This window comes from Syngnathus floridae, chromosome 4 (genome assembly GCF_059516105.1).
Source record: "Syngnathus floridae isolate MCC-2025c chromosome 4, RoL_Sflo_1.0, whole genome shotgun sequence".
Taxonomy (NCBI): domain Eukaryota; kingdom Metazoa; phylum Chordata; class Actinopteri; order Syngnathiformes; family Syngnathidae; genus Syngnathus; species Syngnathus floridae.
Window position 1 is genome coordinate 20049588 of NC_142416.1, and position 22729 is coordinate 20072316.

General features: G+C 51.4%; 7 protein-coding genes across 9 annotated transcripts; 6 read left to right on the top strand and 1 right to left on the bottom strand.

Annotated features, from left to right (window-relative positions):
- Positions 1-2339, top strand: LOC148399835 (uncharacterized). The gene is made up of 5 exons (XM_088372610.1): positions 1-194; positions 564-679; positions 758-772; positions 1055-1939; positions 2010-2339. The coding sequence occupies exons 2-5, from the start codon at positions 564-566 to the stop codon at positions 2260-2262; spliced, it is 1269 nt and encodes a 422-aa protein (XP_088228736.1). The 5' UTR covers positions 1-194; the 3' UTR covers positions 2263-2339.
- A 186-nt stretch (positions 2340-2525) lies between these two features.
- LOC148399836 (COMM domain-containing protein 1-like) lies at positions 2526-3781 on the top strand. Its single transcript, XM_088372605.1, has 3 exons — positions 2526-2749; positions 2983-3273; positions 3449-3781. The coding sequence occupies exons 1-3, from the start codon at positions 2573-2575 to the stop codon at positions 3554-3556; spliced, it is 576 nt and encodes a 191-aa protein (XP_088228731.1). The 5' UTR covers positions 2526-2572; the 3' UTR covers positions 3557-3781.
- Positions 3782-3928: 147 nt separating this feature from the next.
- On the top strand, positions 3929-6865 carry LOC148399837 (uncharacterized). The gene is made up of 5 exons (XM_088372594.1): positions 3929-4518; positions 4591-4641; positions 5014-5129; positions 5208-5222; positions 5505-6865. Exons 1-5 carry the CDS (start codon positions 4351-4353, stop codon positions 6640-6642), a joined length of 1488 nt encoding a protein of 495 aa, XP_088228720.1. The 5' UTR covers positions 3929-4350; the 3' UTR covers positions 6643-6865.
- A 167-nt stretch (positions 6866-7032) lies between these two features.
- LOC148399838 (COMM domain-containing protein 1-like) lies at positions 7033-8272 on the top strand. The gene is made up of 3 exons (XM_088372600.1): positions 7033-7269; positions 7480-7770; positions 7947-8272. The coding sequence occupies exons 1-3, from the start codon at positions 7093-7095 to the stop codon at positions 8052-8054; spliced, it is 576 nt and encodes a 191-aa protein (XP_088228726.1). The 5' UTR covers positions 7033-7092; the 3' UTR covers positions 8055-8272.
- A 148-nt stretch (positions 8273-8420) lies between these two features.
- On the top strand, positions 8421-10024 carry b3gnt2a (UDP-GlcNAc:betaGal beta-1,3-N-acetylglucosaminyltransferase 2a). Its single transcript, XM_088372596.1, has 2 exons — positions 8421-8844; positions 8922-10024. Exons 1-2 carry the CDS (start codon positions 8473-8475, stop codon positions 9816-9818), a joined length of 1269 nt encoding a protein of 422 aa, XP_088228722.1. The 5' UTR covers positions 8421-8472; the 3' UTR covers positions 9819-10024.
- Positions 10025-10051: 27 nt separating this feature from the next.
- Positions 10052-13703, top strand: LOC148399840 (uncharacterized). 2 transcript variants are annotated; one of them, XM_088372577.1, is made up of 10 exons: positions 10052-10375; positions 10478-10508; positions 10803-11615; positions 11724-11765; positions 11851-11951; positions 12021-12082; positions 12203-12363; positions 12477-12632; positions 12705-12967; positions 13055-13703. In XM_088372577.1, exons 1-10 carry the CDS (start codon positions 10052-10054, stop codon positions 13148-13150), a joined length of 2049 nt encoding a protein of 682 aa, XP_088228703.1. In that variant the 3' UTR covers positions 13151-13703. The 2 variants fall into 2 exon arrangements, with proteins under 2 accessions (XP_088228703.1, XP_088228702.1); XM_088372576.1 differs by having other exon boundaries at positions 10797-11615; positions 13055-13225.
- Positions 13704-15719: 2016 nt separating this feature from the next.
- On the bottom strand, positions 15720-22673 carry vps54 (VPS54 subunit of GARP complex). Of its 2 annotated transcripts, XM_088373142.1 has the most exons (23): positions 22504-22673; positions 21600-21769; positions 21232-21473; positions 20689-20776; positions 20570-20604; positions 20358-20486; positions 19911-20296; positions 19709-19835; positions 19539-19646; positions 19412-19467; positions 19241-19337; positions 18907-19166; positions 18642-18777; positions 18287-18468; positions 18107-18219; positions 17983-18046; positions 17780-17885; positions 17617-17704; positions 17422-17543; positions 17279-17359; positions 17071-17178; positions 16908-17002; positions 15720-16586 (listed from the first exon to the last, which is right to left on the bottom strand). In XM_088373142.1, the coding sequence occupies exons 2-23, from the start codon at positions 21757-21759 to the stop codon at positions 16481-16483; spliced, it is 2889 nt and encodes a 962-aa protein (XP_088229268.1). In that variant the 5' UTR covers positions 21760-21769; positions 22504-22673; the 3' UTR covers positions 15720-16480. The 2 variants fall into 2 exon arrangements, with proteins under 2 accessions (XP_088229268.1, XP_088229267.1); XM_088373141.1 differs by having other exon boundaries at positions 17983-18219.
- Positions 22674-22729: the final 56 nt, after the last annotated feature.

Consider the following 22729-nt stretch of genomic DNA (forward strand, 5'->3'; position numbering starts at 1 on the left):
ACAAGTTTTTGTCTTGTTCCTCTGGCTACTTCTTCTTTTTCGATTATCTTGGTGAAGCATCTGCTGTCAGCATGATCATGCAGCGCAAAGATGATTTAACAAAAAAAAAAAAAACAACTTGACCTTATATATAATGCTCCCAGGTCGCTGGCCGTGCGCATGAGTCGTCGTCTTTGTCCTCATCTTCCAGATACGTAAGTCCAAGCCTTCTTGTGTTCTTCAAAAACCGAACTAATCTTCACTCATTTATTATTTTTATTTTTTTATTTCCTGCATATTGTGACTAACAGGTGCTAACCACATTCAAAAGAACAAAGATTTATTTTGTTGGGTTGACATATTGTGATCATAATGAGGAATCCAAAATAAAATAGAATAAAGTCATGTCAAAGTTAAACTAGGAAAGAACGACATTTTCGCAAATGATTTTCTGAAATACAACTTGATTCTTTTATTCAAGACCTTTTTGCAGATTGTGTTTTCCCCTAAAATAAAATAAAAATCTCCTCTGATCGTTTCCAGGAAAACACGAATAAATACGCGTTTTGTGTTTGTGTACTCAGATGGCGATGCTGCGTAGGCACCTGGTGGTGGCGCTGTTGGTCGTCTTGACGTCAGCGATGGCCGCTGCAGTGGATCGGAACACACTTGCCAAACTAGTCAAAGCAATGCTCGACAAGTACGTTGGATTGACAAGACTTGTGCTGGAGTTCTCTCTGTAAAGCACTAACGTGGCCTTGGTTCTTCTCACCCGCAGGTTCCAGGTAGCTCGGTGAGTTTGGGCACCACAATGACGTCATCCCTGGTCAGCTGTTCATGTACACTCAGTCAAGAAACCTAATCTAATGCAATGTCAAATTAGTAAATATACTATATATATACTTGGCTTGCAAAATGACCTAACTTCCTGGGTCACTCCAATTTTTTTTTAACCCAAATTGAGTTGTTTTTAACCCAGCAGTTTGAAAAGTGCGGATTCGACAGATCCTTTGAGCGTCATTTGTGTGGGGAGGTAACTGTGTGTGTGTGCGTTTGTGTGTGTTTTCTGTGTTAGCATGTTCAGTATGGCCGTGAGCATCCCGCCCGGCGTCGTTCCAGGTTCATACGACCTCAATCAAGTCCAAGAGGCGGATGTGAGGAAAACCATCTTGGACTGCAACGTGTACGAGGGCAACAATGTGTTGGCCGCAACCGTTCTGAGGTGGCCCAACGTGACGGAGCAATGTCCCAGGGCGCAGGTGCCATGGCCGGATGTTCTGAAAGCGTGCCAGCGGGAGTCCATGACGTGGCACGAAGTGGCCGGAAAGTGCCCCAGTGCTGTGACATTCGGCCGGGCAGACCACGCCGAATACCGGGTCCTCGAGAAGTTCAGCGCCTGGGCTACAAATAAGAATAAGTCGGGTCTGTTAGTGTTGTATGTGTACGCGACACCCTGTGACAGGCGCTGCGCCAACAGAAAGAACGCCTTGAGCATCCTCAGACTGGTACAGGGCATCCAGGGATGGAAGGAACACGTGCTCGTCTTCTCCAAATTATTTAAACCTAAAAGCGGTCCCCCCGTACCCGTCGACAACCTGAAAAAAGCCCTAGTCAACTTGGGGAAAAATGTTGGCGGCCTGCAAAATATCTTTCGCTGTGACTATGCCAGCAATGCCATGATGTGCACCAGTTGCTCCACCGTGGGGCAGATCTCCCCTCAATGCTACTTGGACCAAGGCGACTCGGAGGGAGCAGGGCAGGAAAGTGGGGGGCAAGGGGCAGTGGGAGGCGGAACCGTGATTAGCACGCCGCAACAGGGGGGACAAGGAGGTAGAGGAGCAGAAGGGTGGCCGCAAAGAGTAGGAGGGCCAGAAGAGGAGTGGCAAACAGTGGGGCAAAGAAGACGTGGGAACGGAGCACAACAGCAAACAGGAAATGGGGCTGCTCAAAGGCAACATGTGTGGAGGCGAGGTGGCGGTAGGGTGGTGCCAGGACAAACAGGAAATTGGACAACGCAAGGGCAACATCAGAGGGGGCAAGGTGGCGGTGGGGTGGTGCCAGGACAAACAGGAAATTGGGCAACGCAAGGGCAACATCAGAGGGGGTGAGGTGGTGGTAGGGCGGGAGGAGGGTAACAGTGGTCGCGGAGAGGTGGGAATGGGGCAGGAGAAAGAGGAAAATGGGCCTGAGGTTGTTGATGACCAACAACTCTTTGTTTACTCTTCAGAAATCTGTTTGCTATATGATAAGCTTAAGCTGGCATTAGCACGCTCACGTGACTGATATATAATGCAAGAAAAAGATGTATAAAAACAAAAAAACGACTTGCTCATCATTAAAGCTTTATTTTCACGCCTTTATTCTTGTACTTAACTTCTAAAAACTTTTCATTACGTGACGTTTGTGAAGCCTTATGTTTTTATTTATTTATTCATTTTAATTTTATTTAATCTTATTTATTTTATTCCGTTTTATTCGGTGTATCGAATGCGTGAAAATGAACTCGGTCGGGCCGCGGTAGATAAAACTCCAAGCCCCAGAATGCTGCACGGATGTGACGTCATTTTCTAGCGTCACAAGGGAAGAGTCCAAGATGGCGGAGACGGAGTCAGCCAGGAGTCTGCTCGGCGCGCTGCTCAGCGGTGTCGCGCAGCAAATATTTTACCGAAACAGCGACGTGACAGAGGAGCATTTGAAAAGTCAACTTTACCCCGAGGACACTCCGGAACACTTCAAGGCTTTATACGACAAAATGAAGGCGCTCCTTAAGGTCAGAAACACTACAAGCTGTCTGTGATGAAGTTATTCGTAAAGACACGGAGTATTGTTGCTAGATACTCTTCACGCTATTGATGATAAGTAAAGACATTGATGTATTGGTGAAGACAGCGAGTGTTAATGACGTCACATGTGATGTCACGTGAATCGGTCTGAACTGAAGGGTTAGGGTTAGGGTTAGGGTTAGGGTGACACGGTTAACGTTCTGCACCCTCCCCTCCCTAGTCGATGGCCACGGCCGACATGGACCACGCCCAGCTGGAGGCCTTTCTCACCGCCCACACCTGCAAGCAGGGGGCGGGCGGCGTCACCCCCGAGCAGGCTGCCGCCCTGGCCCGCTTTTGGAAGAGCCAGCGCGGGCGCGTCCGTGAAAGCCTCCTGGCGCACAGCCGCTGGGAACCCGCCCTTAGGGGCCTGTCCTGGAAGCTGGACCTCCAAACGGCAGATAGACGCGGCGGGCCGCCACTCGGCGGGCCACTCGCCCTACTGGAGCTGGAGCTAGGCAACGGCGAGCAGGTAAGCCTTTTCCGGAATCCAAGACTTTGTCGGGTGGAATCCCTTTCTGATCATAATTCTGCCAAATATCAGAACAAAATATTTGTTATAGTCTGACAATAACACAGGATCGCTTCTTGGACAATATCGGCAAATTTGACGCGGCTTCCATTGTTTTGACAATTTTGTCTGACAGGAGTCGAACTTTGTGTGCGTGGAGATGGACGAGCACAACGTACAACACGTGCCGAACAAGATGGCCGCCATCCAAACCGCCATTGACGCCGCCGTTCAGCGCGCTTGAGGCTCATGTTGTGCTGAAAAGGATGTCTGAGGCACCGAGTCGGATTCGTGACCCGCCTTTCCTGCGGTTCACGTTTTGATGATGTTTGTTTGGATCCAAAATGACTCACAGACTGTATTTTTTTTGTTAGCCTCCCTCAGAATGAAAATATTTTGCCCCCTCCCAAGAGACTATTAATTGTATCACAATCATATGTCAATAAGACTGCTTCTGCCACCTACTGGAGTGAATGTGCAGTTGCACTTTATTCCACTCCTACCGAAAAAAAGACACATCCCCCCCGCCCATTTGAGAAAAACCAGTTCATCTTTTTTCAGCATCACGTGGGGGTCTTGATTGCAAGCGTGTGACGCCTGTTAAGTGCGGGAGAAAGCCATCCTTTGTGCGGACGTGCGTGTTGATATTGCGCAGCGGCCACACGGCGCCATGTTCCCAAATGTTCCGTTGTATCCCAGCGCCGGTCAAGCATCTGAAAGTCCCCCCGGAGTCCTCGTCCAGACTCCGGCATGGCTACGTGCGTTGCAGGCGGGGCCGGGCGTAAAAGCGGTGTTGTAGTCCCAGACCTGATGTTCACAATTGAGGAAAAAAAATTGAAATGACCCAAAAACATACACTTGTGTGGCGCCACAGTCTCCATCACCTGGGTGACAGCTCTGCGGTCCGCTCGGCACGGGTCCGGTCGAGGCCCGCTCAAATCCAGCCGCCGCTGCTCGCGGTTCCAGAAGGAGGCGCGCGTGCGGGGCTTGAAAAGTTCGCCGTGGTCTCGGCCGGCTTTCCAGCTGAGCGTCGCCAGGATGCTGCACGCTAACACGTTGAGCAGGAGCAGGAACAGGAACAGCAGCTTTGGCACGGTGGCCGGCACACAGCAGGACCGCACTTGCAATTTTGTTCTCCCACACAAGTTTTTGTCTTGTTCCTCTGGCTACTTCTTCTTTTTCGATTATCTTGGTGAAGCATCTGCTGTCAGTATGATCATGCAGCGCAAAGATGATTTAACAAAAAAAAAAACTTGACCTTATATATAATGCTCCCAGGTCGCTGGCCGTGCGCATGAGTCGTCGTCTTTGTCCTCATCTTCCAGATACGTAAGTCCAAGCCTTCTTGTGTTCTTCAAAAACCGAACTAATCTTCACTCATTTATTATTTTTATTTTTTTATTTCCTGCATATTGTGACTAACAGGTGCTAACCACATTCAAAAGAACAAAGATTTATTTTGTTGGGTTGACATATTGTGATCTTCATAATGAGGAATCCAAAATAAAATAGAATAAAGTCATTTCAAAGTTAAACTAGGAAAGAACGACATTTTCGCAAATGATTTTCTGAAATACAACTTGATTCTTTTATTCAAGACCTTTTTGCAGATTGTGTTTTCCCCTAAAATAAAATAAAAATCTCCTCTGATCGTTTCCAGGTAAACACGAATAAATACGCGTTTTGTGTTTGTGTACTCAGATGGCGATGCTGCGTAGGCACCTGGTGGTGGCGCTGTTGGTCGTCTTGACGTCAGCGATGGCCGCTGCAGTGGATCGGAACACACTTGCCAAACTAGTCAAAGAAATGCTCGACAAGTACGTTGGATTGACAAGACTTGTGCTGGAGTTCTCTCTGTCAAGCACTAACGTGGCCTTGGTTCTTCTCACCCGCAGGTTCCAAGTAGATGGGTGAGTTTGGGCACCACAATGACGTCATCCCTGGTCAGCTGTTCATGTACACTCAGTCAAGAAACCTAATCTAATGCAATGTCAAATTAGTAAATATACTATATATATACTTGGCTTGCAAAATGACCTAACTTCCTGGGTCACTCCAATTTTTTTTTACCCCAAATGGAGTTGTTTTTAACCCAGCAGTTTGAAAAGTGCGGATTCGACAGATCCTTTGAGCGTCATTTGTGTGGGGAGGTAACTGTGTGTGTGTGCGTTTGTGTGTGTTTTCTGTGTTAGCGATTGGCCCATGTTCAGTATGGCCGTGAGCATCCCGCCCGGCGTCGTTCCAGGTTCATACGACCTCAATCAAGTCCAAAAGGCGGATGTGAAGAAAACCGTCTTGGACTGCGACGTGTACGAGGACAACAATGTGTTGGCCGCAACCGTTCTGAGGTGGCCCGACGTGACGAAGCAATGTCCCAGGGCGCAGGTGCCATGGCCGGATGTTCTGAAAGCGTGCCAGCGGGAGTCCATGACGTGGAACGACGTGGCCTTGAAGTGCCCCGGTGCTGTGGAAAACGGCCGGGCAGACCACGCCGAATACCGGGTCCTCGAGAAGTTCAGCGCCTGGGCTACAAATAAGGATAAGTCGGGTCTGTTAGTGTTGTATGTGTACGTGCCACCCTGCGACAGGCGCTGCGCCAACAGAAAGAGCCCCTTGAGCATCCTCAGACTGGTACGGGGCATCCTGGGATGGAAGGAACACGTGCTCGTCTTCTCCAAATTATTTAAACCTAAAAGCGGTCCCCCCGTACCCGTCGACAACCTGAAAAAAGCCCTATCCGACTTGGGGAAAAATGTTGGCGGCCTGCAAAATATCTTTCGCTGTGACTATGCCAGCAATGCCATGATGTGCACCAGTTGCTCCACCGTGGGGCAGATCTCCCCTCAATGCTACTTGGACCAAGGCGACTCGGAGGGAGCAGGGCAGGAAAGTGGGGGGCAAGGGGCAGTGGGAGGCGGAACCGTGATTAGCACGCCGCCACAGGGGGGACAAGGAGGTAGAGGAGCAGGAGGGTGGGCGCAAAGAGTAGGAGGGGCAGAAGAGGAGTGGCAAACAGTGGGGCAAAGAAGACGTGGGCACGGAGCACAACAGCAAACAGGAAATTGGGCAACGCAAGGGCAACATCAGAGGGGGCGAGGTGGCGGTGGGGTGGTGCCAGGACAAACAGGAAATTGGGCAACGCAAGGGCAACATCAGAGGGGGCGAGGTGGCGGTGGGGTGGTGCCAGGACAAACAGGAAATTGGGCAACGCAAGGGCAGCATCAGAGGGGGCGAGGTGGCGGTGGGGTGGTGCCAGGACAAACAGGAAATTGGGCAACGCAAGGGCAACATCAGAGGGGGCGAGGTGGCGGTGGGGCGGGACGAGGGTAACAGTGGTCGCGGAGAGGTGGGAATGGGGCAGGAGAAAGAGGAAGATGGGCCTGAGGTTGTTGATGACCAACAACTCTTTGTTTACTCTTCAGAAATCTGTTTGCTATATGATAAGCTTAAGCTGGCATTAGCACGCTCACGTGACTGATATATAATGCAAGAAAATGATGTTAAAAAAAACAAAAAAAACGACTTGCTCATCATTAAAGCTTTATTTTCACGCCTTTATTCTTGTATTTCCCTTTTAAAAACGTTTCATTACGTGACGTTTGTGAAGCCATATGTTTTTATTTATTTATTTATTCATATTTTATTTATTTATTCCGTTTTATTCGGTGTATCGAATGCGTGAAAATGAATTCGGTCGGGCCGCGGAAGATAAAACTCCAAGCCCCAGAATGCTGCACGGATGTGACGTCATTTTCCAGCGTCACAATTGAAGAGTCCAAGATGGCGGAGACGGAGTCAGCCAGGAGTCTGCTCGGCGCGCTGCTCAGCGGTGTCGCGCAGCAAATATTTTACCGAAACAGCGACGTGACGGAGGAGCATTTGAAAAGTCAACTTTACCCCGAGGACACTCCGGAACACTTCAAGGCTTTATACGACAAAATGAAGGCGCTCCTTAAGGTCAGAAACACTACAAGCTGTTTGTGATGAAGTTATTCGTAAAGACACGGAGTATTGTAGCTAGATACTCTTCACGCTATTGATGATAAGTAAAGACATTGATGTATTGGTGAAGACAGCGAGTGTTAATGACGTCACATGTGATGTCACGTGAATGGGTCTGAACTGAAGGGGTGACACGGTTAACGTTCTGCACCCTCCCCTCCCTAGTCGATGGCCACGGCCGACATGGACCACGCCCAGCTGGAGGCCTTTCTCACCGCCCACACCTGCAAGCAGGGGGCGGGCGGCGTCACCCCCGAGCAGGCTGCCGCCCTGGCCCGCTTTTGGAAGAGCCAGCGCGGGCGCGTCCGTGAAAGCCTCCTGGCGCACAGCCGCTGGGAACCCGCCCTTAGGGGCCTGTCCTGGAGGCTGGACCTCCAAACGGCAGATAGACGCGGCGGGCCGCCACTCGGCGGGCCACTCGCCCTGCTGGAGCTGGAGCTAGGCAACGGCGAGCAGGTAAGCCTTTTCCGGAATCCAAGACTTTGTCGGGTGGAATCCCCTTTCTGATCATAATTCTGCCAAATATCAGAACAAAATATTTGTTATAGTCTGACAATAACACAGGATCGCTTCTTGGACAATATCGGCAAATTTGACGCGGCTTCCATTGTTTTGACAATTTTGTCTGACAGGAGTCGAACTTTGTGTGCGTGGAGATGGACGAGCACAACGTACAACACGTGCTGAACAAGATGGCCGCCATCCAAACCGCCATTGATGCCGCCGTTCAGCGCGCTTGAGGCTCATGTTGTGCTGAAAAGGATGTCTGAGGCACCGAGTCGGATTCGTGACCCGCCTTTCCTGCGGTTCACGTTTTGATGATGTTTGTTTGGATCCAAAATGACTCACATTTTTTTTGTTAGCCTCCCTCAGAATGAAAATATTTTGCCCCCTCCCAAGAGATTATTAATTGTATCACAATCATATGTCAATAAGACTGCTTCTGCCACCTACTGGAGTCAATGTGCAGTTGCACTTTATTCCACTCCTACCGAAAAAAAGACACATCCCCCCGCCCATTTGAGAAAAACCAGTTCATCTTTTTTCAGCATCACGTGGGGGTCTTGATTGCAAGCGTGTGACGCCTGTTAAGTGCGGGAGAAAGCCATCCTTTGTGCGGACGTGCGTGTTGATATTGCGCAGCGGCCACACGGCGCCATGTTCCCAAATGTTCCGTTGTATCCCAGCGCCGGTCAAGCATCTGAAAGTCCCCCCGGAGTCCTCGTCCAGACTCCGGCATGGCTACGTGCGTTGCAGGCGGGGCCAGGCGTAAAAGCGGCTGCTCGGGCGCAAATGCGGTCCTGCTGTGTGCCGGCCGCCGTGCCAAAGCTGCTGTTCCTGTTCCTGCTCCTGCTCAACGTGTTAGCGTGCAGCATCCTGGCGACGCTCAGCTGGAAAGCCGGCCGAGACCACGGCGCACTTTTCAAGCCCCGCACGCGCGCCTCCTTCTGGAACCGCGAGCAGCGGAGGCTGGATTTGAGCGGGCCTCGACCGGACCCGTGCCGAGCGGACCGCAGAGCTGTCACCCAGGTGATGGAGACTGTGGCGCCACACAAGTGTATATTTTTGGGTCATTTCAATTTTTTTTTCTCAATTGTGAACATCAGGTCTGGGACTACAACACGTTGCCCCGAAGCCTCCAGGACTTCTTGCTCTACATGCACTGTAGGAAGTCCGATGTCGTCATCGCTCCGAGTGTGGGGTGCCGACAAGCGGATCCCTTCCTGCTGCTCGCCATCAAGTCCCTGGTGCCGCATTTCGGGCGGCGGCAGGCCATTCGCCAGACGTGGGGCCGCGCTGGCGTCCACGCTAACCGCACAGTGGCCATCGTCTTCCTGCTGGGGCGGACGCCGCCCGAGGACCACCACCCAAATCTGCAAGGCATGCTGGGCCGGGAGGCAGATCTTCACGGGGACCTGCTCCAGTGGGAGTTTAGGGAGACGGCCCTCAACTTGAGCCTGAAGGAGGCCCTCTTCCTGCAGTGGTTTCGTCGCAATTGTCCTCGAGCCCGCTTTGTCCTGGAGGCCCACGACGACACCTTTGTCAACACGTTCCGGGTGTTGGACTTCCTGGAGTCTCTGCCCCGCACCGGCAGAGACTTCCTGTTTGTCAGTGACGTCGTCCTCAACGGCCGCCCGGCCGCAGACCGGGCTCTCCCGGACTTTGTCCCACCGAGTGTTTTCACGGGAACGTATCCGCCTCGCGTTGCATCGGGGGCCTTCCTGCTCTCCGGCGCGCTGGCGTTACGTCTTCACGACGTGTCCCGCCGCGTCCTCCTCTTCCCAGTCCACGAGGTCTACGAGGGCCTGTGCCTCCGTAAACTGGGTCTGATCCCACAGAAACACCCGGGCTTTGCCGCCCGTAAGGTCCACCGCAATGGCGACAATGACGAGGAGAAGGACGGCGAGGATGCGTGCGCACACACCAAGTTGATGGTGGTGAACGGTCGCACAGCGCAGGAGATGCTGAGGATGTGGAAGACCTGCGCTCGGACGGAAACTTGATTAGAGACAGAGGCTCAGCACGTCAAATGCCAAAGAGTGAAATCTTGGTTACTGATGGGATGTTTATTTGGATATCATATTTCATACAATGGAAAAACTCATGTCATATTGAGTATTAATCTCAAAGAAATGATAACTGGGGATGATCGATGATGTATTAATGATCATGTTTCTCAAATAACAAACAAGAATCCACTCCAACAGAATTTCTTGTATTTATAATTCGTATTGTGATGAACCCGACACAAACAGGACCCAATGTGGATGTTTTTGTCTCCCTCCGGTGGCCATCGGTGACACGACAACCAATCAACGCCCCGATTAGCCCCAGTCGTTTGCACGTGCGCACTTGGAATAGGCGCCCGCGAAACAACAAGAGGTGGCCGGCCACGTCACTTCCGCCTCTTTACTTTTCATGCATGTGTATCGAAAAGACAACAACAAAAAGAATACAAGCCTACCAAAAAATGTTTGCTCGCAAATCGACGACCCTTAAAAGTCACGTGCTGGTCCTGAGCCTTGTGCTAGGGACTCTGCGGACCTCCTCCAAGGCGCAGGTAAGAAGAGCACTCGAAACGCTTTGCTTTGTTGGGGCGCACCTTCTTGTTTGCATGGTTGCTGACTTGTGTGTCATCAAATTGTGCTCTATCTATTTGCAGTTCCCGGGGGACGAAACCAAACGGGTCTCTGGTTAGTCAACCTTTGGTGTTATTCTTACCATCGATGTTATGTTTGCCACTCATCGTTGGAACGCACACGAGTCATTGGAATGATTGTTGCAATTTATGTTTTAGACGGCACCTCCAATGTCTAATTTGGTTGACTTTGTTTTCGATTATTTTTATTCCTGCATTTCAGCTCAACACGTCACTGCTTCCTTTACTCTCACTCTTTTTAGTTTGACCTGGTTTGAGTTGGATTTTGTTTTACTGCTGAAACTCCCTTAGTGTCTCTACTGTGTGTTCTATTTTACTTGAGGTACAGCAGGTAAAGGGGGCGGGGCCTTCTACGCCCTGAGAAGCTGCCACCGGCGTCTGGGGGACGACAGCGGCGACTTCTTCTCTCCCGACTACGTTTGCGCCAACCCACCCCTGTGGTGTAACTGGACCATCCAAGCCCCCGCCGGCAAGCGGGTCCACTTGCACCTCCAGGACCTAACCCCTGATGGGGACTGTCACCTAAAGCAGGATCAAATCCACGTGGATGAGCCCGTCAAACCTTCGTCGGGAACCTCCGCGGGTCACCGGGTCCTGCGGGGGTGCTGGCGCGAGGCCACGTACGCGTCACTGTCCGACACCCTGCGCGTGGTCCTGCTGATCGGCGGCTGGCCCGCTCAGCAGTACCGGGGATTCTACGCACGCTACCGCACCTTCGGACCCCCCTTGGCCTACCACCCGTCAGATGGCACCTCCGGGCCGGACGGGAACTGGGACCTTGAGGACTGGGATGAGTTTGGATTGATGATAGGGGGGGAGCGCGAGCGGCGTCCCACGGCGACCGCTGCCGGGTTCCCCCTGTTTGATTCTTCGAACATTGCCGACGCTCCTGAGTCACCCCACGGAACATCCCGTCTGGAACGAGGCGCCCCCCGAATCCTCTTGGAACCATCTGACCCCACGGGACCAGCACATGAGCAAGTGAACCAACTCCCCAGCGGCCTCCTTCCCACCCTGAGCGCCAACGCTGGACCAAATCTGCCAGAAAATCAACACCAGCCAACGGAACCAGGTCAAAACAAGATGAAGGTCACAAATACGTCCTCGTCCTCCGGAGAACTTTTGGATCACAGAGGGACACGTGAGTACTAACAGTTTGATGTGTCAAATGAATTTAATCAGAATTGCATTCTACCAATAATGGGAAATTCGATGGACTATTATTAACGCACACACATGTCGCCTGCAGTCAACATCTGGAACACTTCTCAAGCTCTACATCAGCCCGGCGGTGAGTCCACGTCGGTTCGGAACCGATCCCAAGCCGTCCGCCTCACTCCTGTCCTCGGCATTGTCCCGGCTCGCTCTCTGAGCAGATCAGCTGTTCGAAGTGTCAGTGGAGGTCCAACTCAGTCAGGAGCACAAGCGCAACCAGCATCATCTGGACGGGTCACTGATCAAGTCTGTCAGGGCTCTGGTATGGCCGTCGGAACTTTTGTTGACCAACGTGTGCGTTTATGAATAATGACAATGACCTCTTCTTCAGGTCCTCCAACATCTGGACGGGCTTCACATCCCCATCAGCTTGTCCTTCAAAAGAATTAAAAGGTTTGTTACACTTGCTGGTAGTTTAGTTTTGTACATGATCGCTTTTACAAACAAATACGTTGAAACGCGGAATAAAAAAAAAAAAAAAAAAAAAAAAAGATCTCACATGATGATATCCAGGCTCCGAGCGGGAGAACTTTACATCATGTGGCTGAGCGTGGGTAGTGGGCGGAGTCACGCCTTCTCCGGCATCCACCAGAACCTCCACAAGATGGTCGGCAGCAGCGTCGGCCCGCTTGGGAGTCCGCATCACAGCGTCGTCGCTTCGGTCTCCATTGGAGGTGAGATGGACTTGCTATGAGCAGAACTGGGCCGCCAGACCTGGCCACATTTGAGTTTCTTGTCCTCAACCAATGTCAGAAACTGAAATTGAATTATTTTTTCCAAATGGCAGACGTCAACGAATGCGGCACCCAATTGGCGTTGTGCGGCGTCAACGCCGACTGCTTGGATCAGTTTGGCTCGTACAGGTGCCGCTGCAAAGACGGCTTCCGGGACGAGTCGCATTTGGGACCCGTGGGCACCGTGTGTGTGGACCGCGAGCCCGCAGGTCACCATGACAACCGCTGTCTCACTCTTTGGCCCGTTGTCCCACAAGGTGTGTGTTATGTGTGTGTGACAGGCTGCAGTCGTGGCCCGTCGGGCGAGACCAAAGGCGTGTACGTGCTGTTCTTCCTACTCAGCTTCCTGCTGCTGATGTCGCTGGCGGCGGCGTGTGTCCTCTACAGCCGTCGCCGCTGCGGCGCCTATCTGCCCAAAGGCCAGACGCCCGATTCGGCTCGCCGCTCTCCGGACGATGACAACGCTTACGCCGCCGCTGCCTCGGACCTGCCGCCGCCTCCGCCGCCCGCCAGGGGGCCACGTGACGCTTGGCCCATTCACAAGGTTGTTTCTGACTTCATCCCTTCCAGCTACACAATTTTTTTTTTTTTATTCAAGCCATTGATTGCTGAAAATGTGTGTGTCTGCCAGGAGCGACGCGCGGCCGTGGATCTTCCGCTGCTCCGTTTCAGCCCGCTGGCGCCGTCTGACGTCTACACTGACTCTCAGGAAGGCGGCAAGAAGTGATGAGGACCTGCTTTTTTTCCCCTTCTCCACTGTTTGTGATTATGTACTCGCACTAAAAACAACTGCAACATCCTTGACTTTGATTTGGCTCTGAGCTGCAAACTTCAAATGTTTTCTTCCTTCAGTCAAATTTGATTGTGGGAATGTTCGTGTTGTTTTTTTTTTTTTCTTCAGTTCATATGACTTTAACCAGTAGGTGTCGGTAATGCGCATTGAAGCTGGCGCCACCTTGCCGTAAAACAAAACGAAGAAGAAAATGACGTCACTTCCTGTTCACGAACGAGTCGCGAGTTGCTTTTCTCGTTCACCAACGGAACGGCTCTGTGAGTGAGTGAGTGAGTGAGTGAGTGAGTGAGTGAGTGAGTGAGTGAGTGAGTGAGTGAGTGAGTGAGTGAGTGAGTGAGTGAGAGTTGCATTTCCAGTTCATCGCGTGACCGTATTAGTGAGTCCGTACTTTCCCGTTCGCGAACAAGTCAATGGGTGAAGTGCTTTCCTTTCAGTGCATCAACGGATCCTTGTTTTTATATTCGCCAATTAAAACATAAAAATCTGATATTTGGTTAACTGTTTTATATGACAATATGTATGTGTTTTACGTTGTTATATGAGTTGGTGTCCCCCAAAATAACAAATGTCAGTACAACGGATTTTTTTATTTCAACCTTTTATTCAAACACAAACGCATTCACACAACAACAATCACAACAAATACAAAATTAAAACATCAATGTGGCACTTTTCACTTTCATTTAAGCTTTGACCATGATTTTTCCCTAATGAAGTGGCCTGTTATTAGGTACACATGAAAATGGGGGTGTACCTAACGGAGTGTCTGTATGACGTCACAGATCAAACAGCCAATCAGAAAGTGGGGGTGAGGGCGGGTGTGGCACTTTTCACTTAAACCAGGGCTGTCAACCTCCAGTCCTCAAGGGGCCGCGTTCCAACATGTTTTCCAAGTGACCCTCGTTAAGTGCAGGTGCGTGAAAACTTTTAGCCACTTTCACGTTCAAAAGGAGCTAAAAGTTTTCACGCACCTGCACTTAACGAGGGAATCACACGGACACTCCATTAGGTACACCGCCATTTTCAAGTGTACATAATAACAGGCCACTTTATTAGGGAACTATCATGGTCAAAGGTCACAAGTGTCAAGCTCTAGTCCCCTGGGCCACGTTCCAACATGTTTTCCAAGTGACCCTCGTTAAGTGCAGGTGCGTGAAAACTTTTAGCCAGTTTCACGTTCAAAAGGAGCTAAAAGTTTTCACGCACCTGCACTTAACGAGGGAATCACACGGACACTCCATTAGGTACACCGCCATTTTCAAGTGTACCTAATAACAGGCCACTTTATTAGGGAAATATCATGGTCAAAGGTCACAAGTGTCAAGCTCTAGTCCCCTGGGCCGCGTTCCAACATGTTTTCCAAGTGACCCTCGTTAAGTGCAGGTGCGTGAAAACTTTTAGCCACTTTCACGTTCAAAAGGAGCTAAAAGTTTTCACGCACCTGCACTTAACGAGGGAATCACACGGACACTCCATTAGGTACACCGCCATTTTCAAGTGTACCTAATAACAGGCCACTTTATTAGGGAACTATCATGGTCAAAGGTCACAAGTGTCAAGCTCTAGTCCCCTGGGCCGCGTTCCAACATGTTTTCCAAGTGACCCTCGTTAAGTGCAGGTGCGTGAAAACTTTTAGCCACTTTCACGTTCAAAAGGAGCTAAAAGTTTTCACGCACCTGCACTTAACGAGGGAATCACACGGACACTCCATTAGGTACACCGCCATTTTCAAGTGTACCTAATAACAGGCCACTTTATTAGGGAACTATCATGGTCAAAGGTCACAAGTGTCAAGCTCTAGTCCCCTGGGCCGCGTTCCAACATGTTTTCCAAGTGACCCTCGTTAAGTGCAGGTGCGTGAAAACTTTTAGCCACTTTCACGTTCAAAAGGAGCTAAAAGTTTTCACGCACCTGCACTTAACGAGGGAATCACACGGACACTCCATTAGGTACACCGCAATTTTCAAGTGTACATAATTACAGGCCACTTTATTAGGGAACTCTCATGGTCAAAGGTCACAAGTGTCAAGCTCTAGTCCCCTGGGCCGCGTTCCAACATGTTTTCCAAGTGACCCTCGTTAAGCGCACCTGCGTGAAAACTTTTAGCTTCTTTCACGTTCAAAAGGAGCTAAAAGTTTTCACGCACCTGCACTTAACGAGGGAATCACACGGACACTCCATTAGGTACACCGCTATTTTCAAGTGTACATAATAACAGGCCACTTTATTAGGGAAATATCATGGCGGTGTACCTAATGGAGTCCGAATGACGTCACGGATCAAACAGCCAATCAGAAAGTGGGGGTGAGGGCGGGTGTGGCACTTTTCACATTTATTTAAGCTTTGACCATTTGATTATTTGATTTATTAAAAAAAAAAAAAAAAAAAGATCAGTGTGTGTGTGTGTGGGGGGGGTGATTTGTTGAACGACTCGTTTGAACGAATCTTTTGCGTGAACTGATTCTAAAGATTCAGTTCACTTAAAAGAACTGGAATGCACATCACTAGTACGGACAAATTTTACTGGGGGGGATGACGTCAGTGCCTCCCCAGTCATGAACCTCACAGCATGTCACTGAAGCCTTCAATACACATTTGCATGTCTGACAACACACTCACACAAAAATTTGTCTGTCAAACATTCACTTACACTATCTCATTTTCAATCTCTCCCACACATGCAATCACAGTCATGTCGAGGCACATTTATAACATCTGTTGATTCAATAAAGTTTTTTTTCAGGTTTGAAGAGAAAAACAATTTAATGTACAACTTCTGAAAAGGAACGTCCCAGGTTTCCTGAGATGCCGCATTGCACTTAAGGAGAAGTCACAGTTTGGTCCACAGCTTCTTCGGGTTGTGTGTGTGTGTGTGTGTGTGTGTGTGTGTGTGGGGGGGGGGGGGGGGTATGTATGAACCAATCATTTTTGACTGCTAACTGGTCAGATTCTAAAATTCCACTTCATAAGTACTCGTCAGTTGTCAGCTTTGGATTGCTAGTAAAGTCCTACGAGTGAGGACAAGTGTGTAGGATATTGGATTCTTGGACTAGTTTTGCGTACGAGTGGGCCAAAAGTGACATTTGTAGTGGAGCAATAACGTTGCTAGTAAGACAGTCGCTGAATTCGTGGCGCTCGGTTGTCTTGCTGGCGAAGAGCGTCCTTGTGCACGCGAGACGTTGAGCTTTCCGTGGCGATCCGGACCCGCCGCTCGTCCGCCATCTTGTTTCCGATAACGTTGCTGTCGGCGGCGTCAGCGGAGGGTCACCTCTTCTGCTCCCAGATCTCGGCCATGTTGAGGTCCAAAGTCTCCAGGTTCTTGAGGGCCTGCACGTTCTCCGTGTAGAAGGCCACGTCCACCACCACCAGCCTGAGAACACACGCAGACAACCAAGTGAAATACAGCTGTACCACTCACAGGAGACTTGCTGGCTTAAAGTTTTTATTTGACTCAAAAAGCCTTTTTTTTTTTTTTTTTTTAAATAAAAAATAATTTAATCAATAAATCAGATTTATTTTTGGGGGGAAATTTGATGTGTATTAAGCACTAGTGGTATCGGTACTTGATATCGGTGACTATTCAAGAATTGAGTATTTGTACTGTACTAGTCTGAAAAAAAGGGGTATAAGAAATTTAATTTATTATTATTATTGACTGGTATAGCGCAATATTTCAAAGCAAGCAAGTTACCCGTGCTGAGGCCCGCCGTCGTTGACCACGCCGAGTCGAGTCAGCTGCCTCTTCAGGTTCATCTTCAGGCTGCTGTTGATCCGGACAAACAGCATCTACGCATACGCACCGGCGTCAGCCGATCGCTCGCCAGGAGGCCCAAACGGGAAGCGGCGTGGCGAACCTGCGTCTGCTCGGCGGGCAGGAGGTCGTTGATGGCCTCGTGCATCTTGACCATCTGCTTGCACACGTTACGGAAACACGCCGACGGCATCGGGGCCTTCACCTCATACTGCGCAGATGCCGTGACGTACGTGGCAAGGAGACACGACACCCCGGATTCAAACGAAAGCATCCGTCTAGCCATTTTCTACGACTGTTGTCTTCCGTACCTTGGTCAGCACCTTCTCAAACACGCTGTCCATGATGGCCACCAGCTTGGCCCAGATTTCGGACACGTGGTCGTTATAGTCCTGCGCGCACGTGAGAATCAACAAAGTCATCCGGAGGTGGATGCGCGCGGCCGTGTGGTTACCTTGATGATGTGGTCAAAGTGTCTGAGGACGCTCAAGTGTTTGGGCTGGAGTTTGCTCTCAAAATGTTGCCGTATGACAGGAATGTAGAACACCACCAGCTGCAGGCAGCGTGAGGCTAACGCTAGCACAAACGCATACGCGTCAAATTTCCACGTTCATATTGTTAGCGCGGGGTTGGGGGGGGGGGGGCTTACCGAGGTTTTTGGTGGTGATGGTCTTGAGGCCGACCACCTGCAGAGCTCCTGCGCCGAGAACCAGCTGACAACTGCGAGAGTTGAAGTGCTGCGACGCGTGTAAACACACCGTTTTGAGATGGATTCAATGAGCAAATGAAGGTCAAGTCAAAAGGGTTCTGACCTTGAGGAGGTCAGCCAGCCGCATCAACATGTCGGTGGCGATGGCCGGGATGTCGTTGACGCACTGGCAGTACTCCAGAAAGATCCGGATGAGGAGCAGCACCGTCCTGAAGACCGCCGCGGTCCACAACCAACGCAAAGCCGGTGAAGAAGGCTGGCTCTTTGCTCGCGTGCAGGTCACATGACCCGCGTGAGCGCACTTACCCCACCACGGCGTACTTGTTCCCCTTCACCAGCAGGAAGTCGCCCGGTTTCCTCTCATCTGGACCTGCCATGTGGTGAAACGGCGTTATCTTTGAACAAAGTGTTCGTGCTGGCGGCTGGCTACCTGCTGCTTTGCGCACGGCGAGCGCAATGGTGCCGTCCGCCATGGAGTCGACCAGCTCCTGAAACTCGGCAGGAACCTCCGCCTGCTTCCAACGCTCGTTATCCAGCAGGAGACTGCGGGCGCAGCGACACGTCTTCATCAGGATGCCCGACGGTGGTTCTAGCGACGGCTGCCGCTTACCTGAGTTTGGTCTTGCGCTCCTCGTGGAAGCGGTGGACGAAGCGGTCGGCCTGACTCTGCAGCGCCCCCCGCAGGGACACGCTGCGCCTGCCGCACAGCTCCTCCGTGTCCTTGGCGAAGGACTCCACCGCCACCGAGAGGTCCACGAACTCGGCCGAGCTGATGCGCTCCAGAGAACCGTCCTGGTGTGTCAAAATAAAAAAGAAAAATTCCAAAACACTTTTGAACAAAAGAGATTTTCGCAGGTACAAAATATTTCATCTAACATTTTAGAAAAATCTATATTTAGGGATACAATTTCCTTTAACCGTTGTGGACGAACCAAAGTCTGTCTTGGATATTTTTTTTTTTGTACCTTGGCTCTGGCGGTGAGGATCTTGACGCAGCGGTCGTGGCTGATGTCGGAGGCGGCGTGCAGAAGCTCCTGGATGTTGTTGAGCACGCGGTTCAGCTCCAAGTCGGACGGCATCGTGTCGCCGGCGCTGTTGTACCTGAAGCGGGTTCAGCGCAACGCCAGTCGTGCCATTTTATCAGCGCACTCAGTCTGCCAACTTTTGATTTTTTTTCATTTGGAGTCTACTGGAATTCAATGGAGGGAACGGGAGCTGAGTGCAACCTACATGAAGTTCTGCTCTCCAGATGCCGAGTCAGCGTCCGGCGTCCCCGGCGGCGTCGCCGCTCCGGCGCGCTGGGCGCCATGGAGGGCGTCGCTGATAAAGGGGCCGTCGTGCGTGAGGTAGGCCAACTCGGCGACGTCCCCGCATGTGCCGGCTGCCTCGTGAGACCGAAGCTGCTCCGGGTGGGACTTCTCCGCCGAGGAATTCTTCCGGGCGGATTCCAGAACCTCTAAGACCACCGAGCGGATCACGCCGAGCGTGGCCTGGGAGATGGCAAGAACACGCTCTGCGTTATGGATTGGAAAGACCAATTGATAAGCGAGACATGCCAATTGACCTTCATCCTGTGGAGGAAAAGCAGGAAGCAGTCAAAGACGTCCTTGAGGAACTCAAACCACTGAGGGAAGGTCATCAGACGCATCTGCTCGGCCAACCTGGAGGTGGGACATTTCCAGGCGTGACGCACTTGTGACCTCTGTGACATTGTCGGGGAGCCGCCGCGACTTACTTGGTGACGACTTCCGTGTCGATGTCGTCGATGGACAGGAGCCGCTCGGCGACGCACTGTCGACACAAAATGAGTTCACTTCCTGTTGCGGTGAACGCACGGAGAGCAAAAAATATCGGTGTCGCACCTGGGACACGATGGCCTTGGCCGCTGCAATCATCTCGTCGCCGTAAATGTCCAAAAAGTCCAACTTTCTCTGGCGCAGCAGGCCAAACACCAGTGACTGAAGACGTTCCTGCACACAAACACGAGAGCCGGGTCAGCTTTGGACTGGTGTGGATTGACTTCCGAACAGACCTTCTCCAGGAGCTGCGTGTCGTCCCTCAGGCTGCGGTTGAGCTCGCTGCGTGCGTACATGCTGAAGTCCTCCACCATCATCTTGTCAATCAGCTTCTCCAGCTCGCACAGCTGAGAGCCCAGATGTCTACGCACACGGGCGGGAAAAAAACACGTGAGCCCACAGATGGCAGAGTGGTTGGGACAGCCGCCGTCACGTCACCTGAAGCTGTGGATGCCTTGCAGCTCCTGCTGCAGGACCTCCTTGGTGGTGGCGATGAGCTCCAGCGCTCCCACAAACTCAGAGGTGGAGAGCAGCAGCTGCACGGTGGGCTGCGTCTGGTGCACGGCCGCCATTAGCTTTAGCTTGCCGTGTAGCTTGACGCAGTTGTTGCGCGCCAGGGCGGCGCGAAGGGCCGCCAGCGGGCCCTGGCACATGATGCGGTCGATGGCGGCGGTGCGGCGCCGTAGAACGGCCACCGCCTCCTGCGTCTCCTTTAGGCGGTCCCGCAGCTCGTGCTGAGACGACATGGCGTGGAAGAAGGCCTCGGAGCGCAGCGAGATCTGCCGCGCGATGCTCACCTCCACCACATCCAGGTAGTGACTCAGCTGTAAACGCGGGCGCACACTTGTCACATCAGAGGTCACTTTGAAGCACGCGTAGACCCACCTTCTCTTGCAGCAGTTTGGAGGAGGCCACGTCACGGTTGCTGCGCCCGCCGCCGTTGAAGTGCGACCACGGCAGGACGGCGTTAAAGGTCACCGGCTCCTCCAGTGCAAAGTCGGGTTTCAGGAAAATCTGAAACGTCATCACCGTCAACCACACTCACATCTTCTGGCGGTGCATTTGGACGACGCAAATGAACAAGACAAATTTGTTACCTTGGGAACTTGGTCCAACTCTGCTCTTGACTTTTCTATGAGAACCAAAAGGTAAAAAAAAAAAAAAATTAGTCACATGACTAAAGCCTGCATGACGGCTTCAGCAGATCAACTGGAACCTTGGTTGCTGTTGACGCTATAGATGGCGTCCGCAAAGTCGTCTTTGACTGGACAAAGAGTCTTGCATCGTTCGTGGATTCGTTCCCTCTGAAAGCAACAAAACACTCGTTGTAACATTTGTTGTAACATTTACGACAAATTGTCAGCTTTCTAACCTTTTAAATTAGCTTTAGCTTAGCTTTAGCGCCAAGGAAGATGACGCAAAAGGAATGACGGTGAGCGGTGCCACCAAAAGGATGCAGACGACAAAGAAGACCAAGAATGAGGTGACGATAGAAGTTCAAAAAGGGAGAGGCAGGCATGAGGAAGATGTTGACGCAAAAAGGACAACAGAGCGACCGAAACAAGGAAGCGGGGAAATGTGGCGTGAGCTGCGTTAAGTAAGCAAGAATGTCAATATTAGCGCCTCATGTGACTTATCTTAAAATAACATCACGCAGGAGAATTGTGGCTAAAAACAAGTCTGTCTTCAGATTAAAAGAACACAGGCTTTGGTGGACTTGAATCACACAAACCGGAAGATCCACATCACGAGCATTCACCTGCGCGCTCTCCTGAAGGTACGCGCGGAAGTGTTCCTGCGTGATGTTGCCGAGGCAGAAGGACGGCATCACCTCCGTCTCGGCAAAATCCAAACCCCAGGTCTTGGTGAAGAAGTCCGACTCGCGTTTGGCCAGCCTTGGGTCGTTGAGGGCCGCCGGCAGGTTGACCTTGGAACTGTAAACCGTCCAGCGGTCGTGCTCCGAGACCACGGACGGACCCTCGCGTAGGCCCCGTCCATCGCCTGCGCAGAGCATTATTAAGATGCCACTGATTAGGGCTGAACAATTAATCCAATTGAATGTGACGTTTTGATGTGTCATCATCATCATCACACAGGCGATGTGTTCGCGTCACCGTTTGTCCTCACCGGTGGGCTCTTTGGGGCACACGTCGGGCAGCGAGCGGACCGGCCGACGCCGGGAGGAGGAGGGAGAGGGGCAGGGCGACGAGGGGTCCCGCTCCTTGCGGTAGAGCCCATCTGGGACGGCGGGCCGAGGCACTGGCGAGGAGACGGGGCGGGCTGCCATCACCAGCTAGCTGCTCGAAGGGGAGAGCACGCGTTAAACATGGGCAATGCCTTCCAAGCGCCATTGTGTTGTTTCTTACATTAAACAGCAGTGGTGGCTCTCCTTGCCCACATGCTAAGGTACTTATTGTTTTTTCTTTTTTTAATGAGAATGTTTCACTTGAAGAAGGGCCTAACTGACGCTTGCTTGTACTAAGTGAAAGCAAAACAAGACAAAAATGAAAGTGCTGGCTTGTTATTTGAGAAAATGGAGTCAACTGTAAGTCAATGTCCCATTGCACCTGTGACATGAGTAAAGTTGAATCGAATCGAATGTCATACATTTAAGAGGGGCTCGTGCAACGTCTTTGGCGACTCTGTGGAAGTTGGAGGATTTGTGAATTGAAGGCTGAGTTGTCAATCCGGACGAGCAGCTGTGACTGACGCTCGTAGCTTTAGCATTAGCATCGGCGTTGACAGCGGAGCTCTCGCTGACCCGCAGCAGACGCCACGACACAAACTCTGACTTGGTGTCAACACAAAGACGAGCAACGTCCATGTTTGATTTCAAATGACACCGCTGTAATGTTAGACGGCCGAGCTAACGCTAAGGCTAATTCGAGTCGGCGGTTCCACGTACACTGACGCTAGCAGGTTAGCTGCTAAGCTAAGTCAAGCTACGCTGAGAGCCAAACAGCCAGTCAGCAAAACACGCAATCCAACCAACAAAACCAAAGCGCGGGCTTGGTGCATCTCCCTCGCTTACCTGTCGTCAGAAGCGGCACAGTAGCCGACGTTGTTTCCTTTGCTCCTCACCATCACACTAACTCGCGAGGACCCACTGAGGACACCAACGGCTACTAGCGTTCTGCCGACCATCGCGCACTGCTGAACGGCCAGCGGCGTTTTGTTCTGACGGGTGATTCGCCGGGCGCTTTGCTGCCGCCTGCTGGACAAGCACGGAATCACACCAGTCGGCCAACCTCCGCCTT

Excerpts from the sequence above, each read along its gene's own strand:
- LOC148399835 (XM_088372610.1), top strand. The coding sequence starts at position 564 with ATGGCGATGCTGCGTAGGCACCTGGTGGTGGCGCTGTTGGTCGTCTTG. Across the intron at positions 1,940-2,009 it reads GCTGCTCAAAGGCAACATGT|AGGGGGCAAGGTGGCGGTGG; the intron begins GTGGAGGCGAGG and ends GGGCAACATCAG.
- LOC148399836 (XM_088372605.1), top strand. The coding sequence starts at position 2,573 with ATGGCGGAGACGGAGTCAGCCAGGAGTCTGCTCGGCGCGCTGCTCAGC. Across the intron at positions 2,750-2,982 it reads AAATGAAGGCGCTCCTTAAG|TCGATGGCCACGGCCGACAT; the intron begins GTCAGAAACACT and ends TCCCCTCCCTAG. Across the intron at positions 3,274-3,448 it reads AGCTAGGCAACGGCGAGCAG|GAGTCGAACTTTGTGTGCGT; the intron begins GTAAGCCTTTTC and ends TTTGTCTGACAG.
- LOC148399837 (XM_088372594.1), top strand. The coding sequence starts at position 4,351 with ATGCTGCACGCTAACACGTTGAGCAGGAGCAGGAACAGGAACAGCAGC. Across the intron at positions 4,519-4,590 it reads ATCTTGGTGAAGCATCTGCT|GTCGCTGGCCGTGCGCATGA; the intron begins GTCAGTATGATC and ends TAATGCTCCCAG. Across the intron at positions 4,642-5,013 it reads TGTCCTCATCTTCCAGATAC|ATGGCGATGCTGCGTAGGCA; the intron begins GTAAGTCCAAGC and ends TTGTGTACTCAG.
- LOC148399838 (XM_088372600.1), top strand. The coding sequence starts at position 7,093 with ATGGCGGAGACGGAGTCAGCCAGGAGTCTGCTCGGCGCGCTGCTCAGC. Across the intron at positions 7,270-7,479 it reads AAATGAAGGCGCTCCTTAAG|TCGATGGCCACGGCCGACAT; the intron begins GTCAGAAACACT and ends TCCCCTCCCTAG. Across the intron at positions 7,771-7,946 it reads AGCTAGGCAACGGCGAGCAG|GAGTCGAACTTTGTGTGCGT; the intron begins GTAAGCCTTTTC and ends TTTGTCTGACAG.
- b3gnt2a (XM_088372596.1), top strand. The coding sequence starts at position 8,473 with ATGTTCCCAAATGTTCCGTTGTATCCCAGCGCCGGTCAAGCATCTGAA. Across the intron at positions 8,845-8,921 it reads ACCGCAGAGCTGTCACCCAG|GTCTGGGACTACAACACGTT; the intron begins GTGATGGAGACT and ends TGTGAACATCAG.
- LOC148399840 (XM_088372576.1), top strand. The coding sequence starts at position 10,052 with ATGAACCCGACACAAACAGGACCCAATGTGGATGTTTTTGTCTCCCTC. Across the intron at positions 10,509-10,796 it reads CGAAACCAAACGGGTCTCTG|GTACAGCAGGTAAAGGGGGC; the intron begins GTTAGTCAACCT and ends ATTTTACTTGAG. Across the intron at positions 12,968-13,054 it reads ACGCTTGGCCCATTCACAAG|GAGCGACGCGCGGCCGTGGA; the intron begins GTTGTTTCTGAC and ends TGTGTCTGCCAG.
- vps54 (XM_088373141.1), bottom strand. The coding sequence starts at position 21,759 with ATGGCAGCCCGCCCCGTCTCCTCGCCAGTGCCTCGGCCCGCCGTCCCA. Across the intron at positions 20,777-21,231 it reads ACCTTCAGGAGAGCGCGCAG|AGGGAACGAATCCACGAACG; the intron begins GTGAATGCTCGT and ends TGTTGCTTTCAG. Across the intron at positions 17,544-17,616 it reads CATCACCACCAAAAACCTCG|CGTTAGCCTCACGCTGCCTG; the intron begins GTAAGCCCCCCC and ends CGTTTGTGCTAG.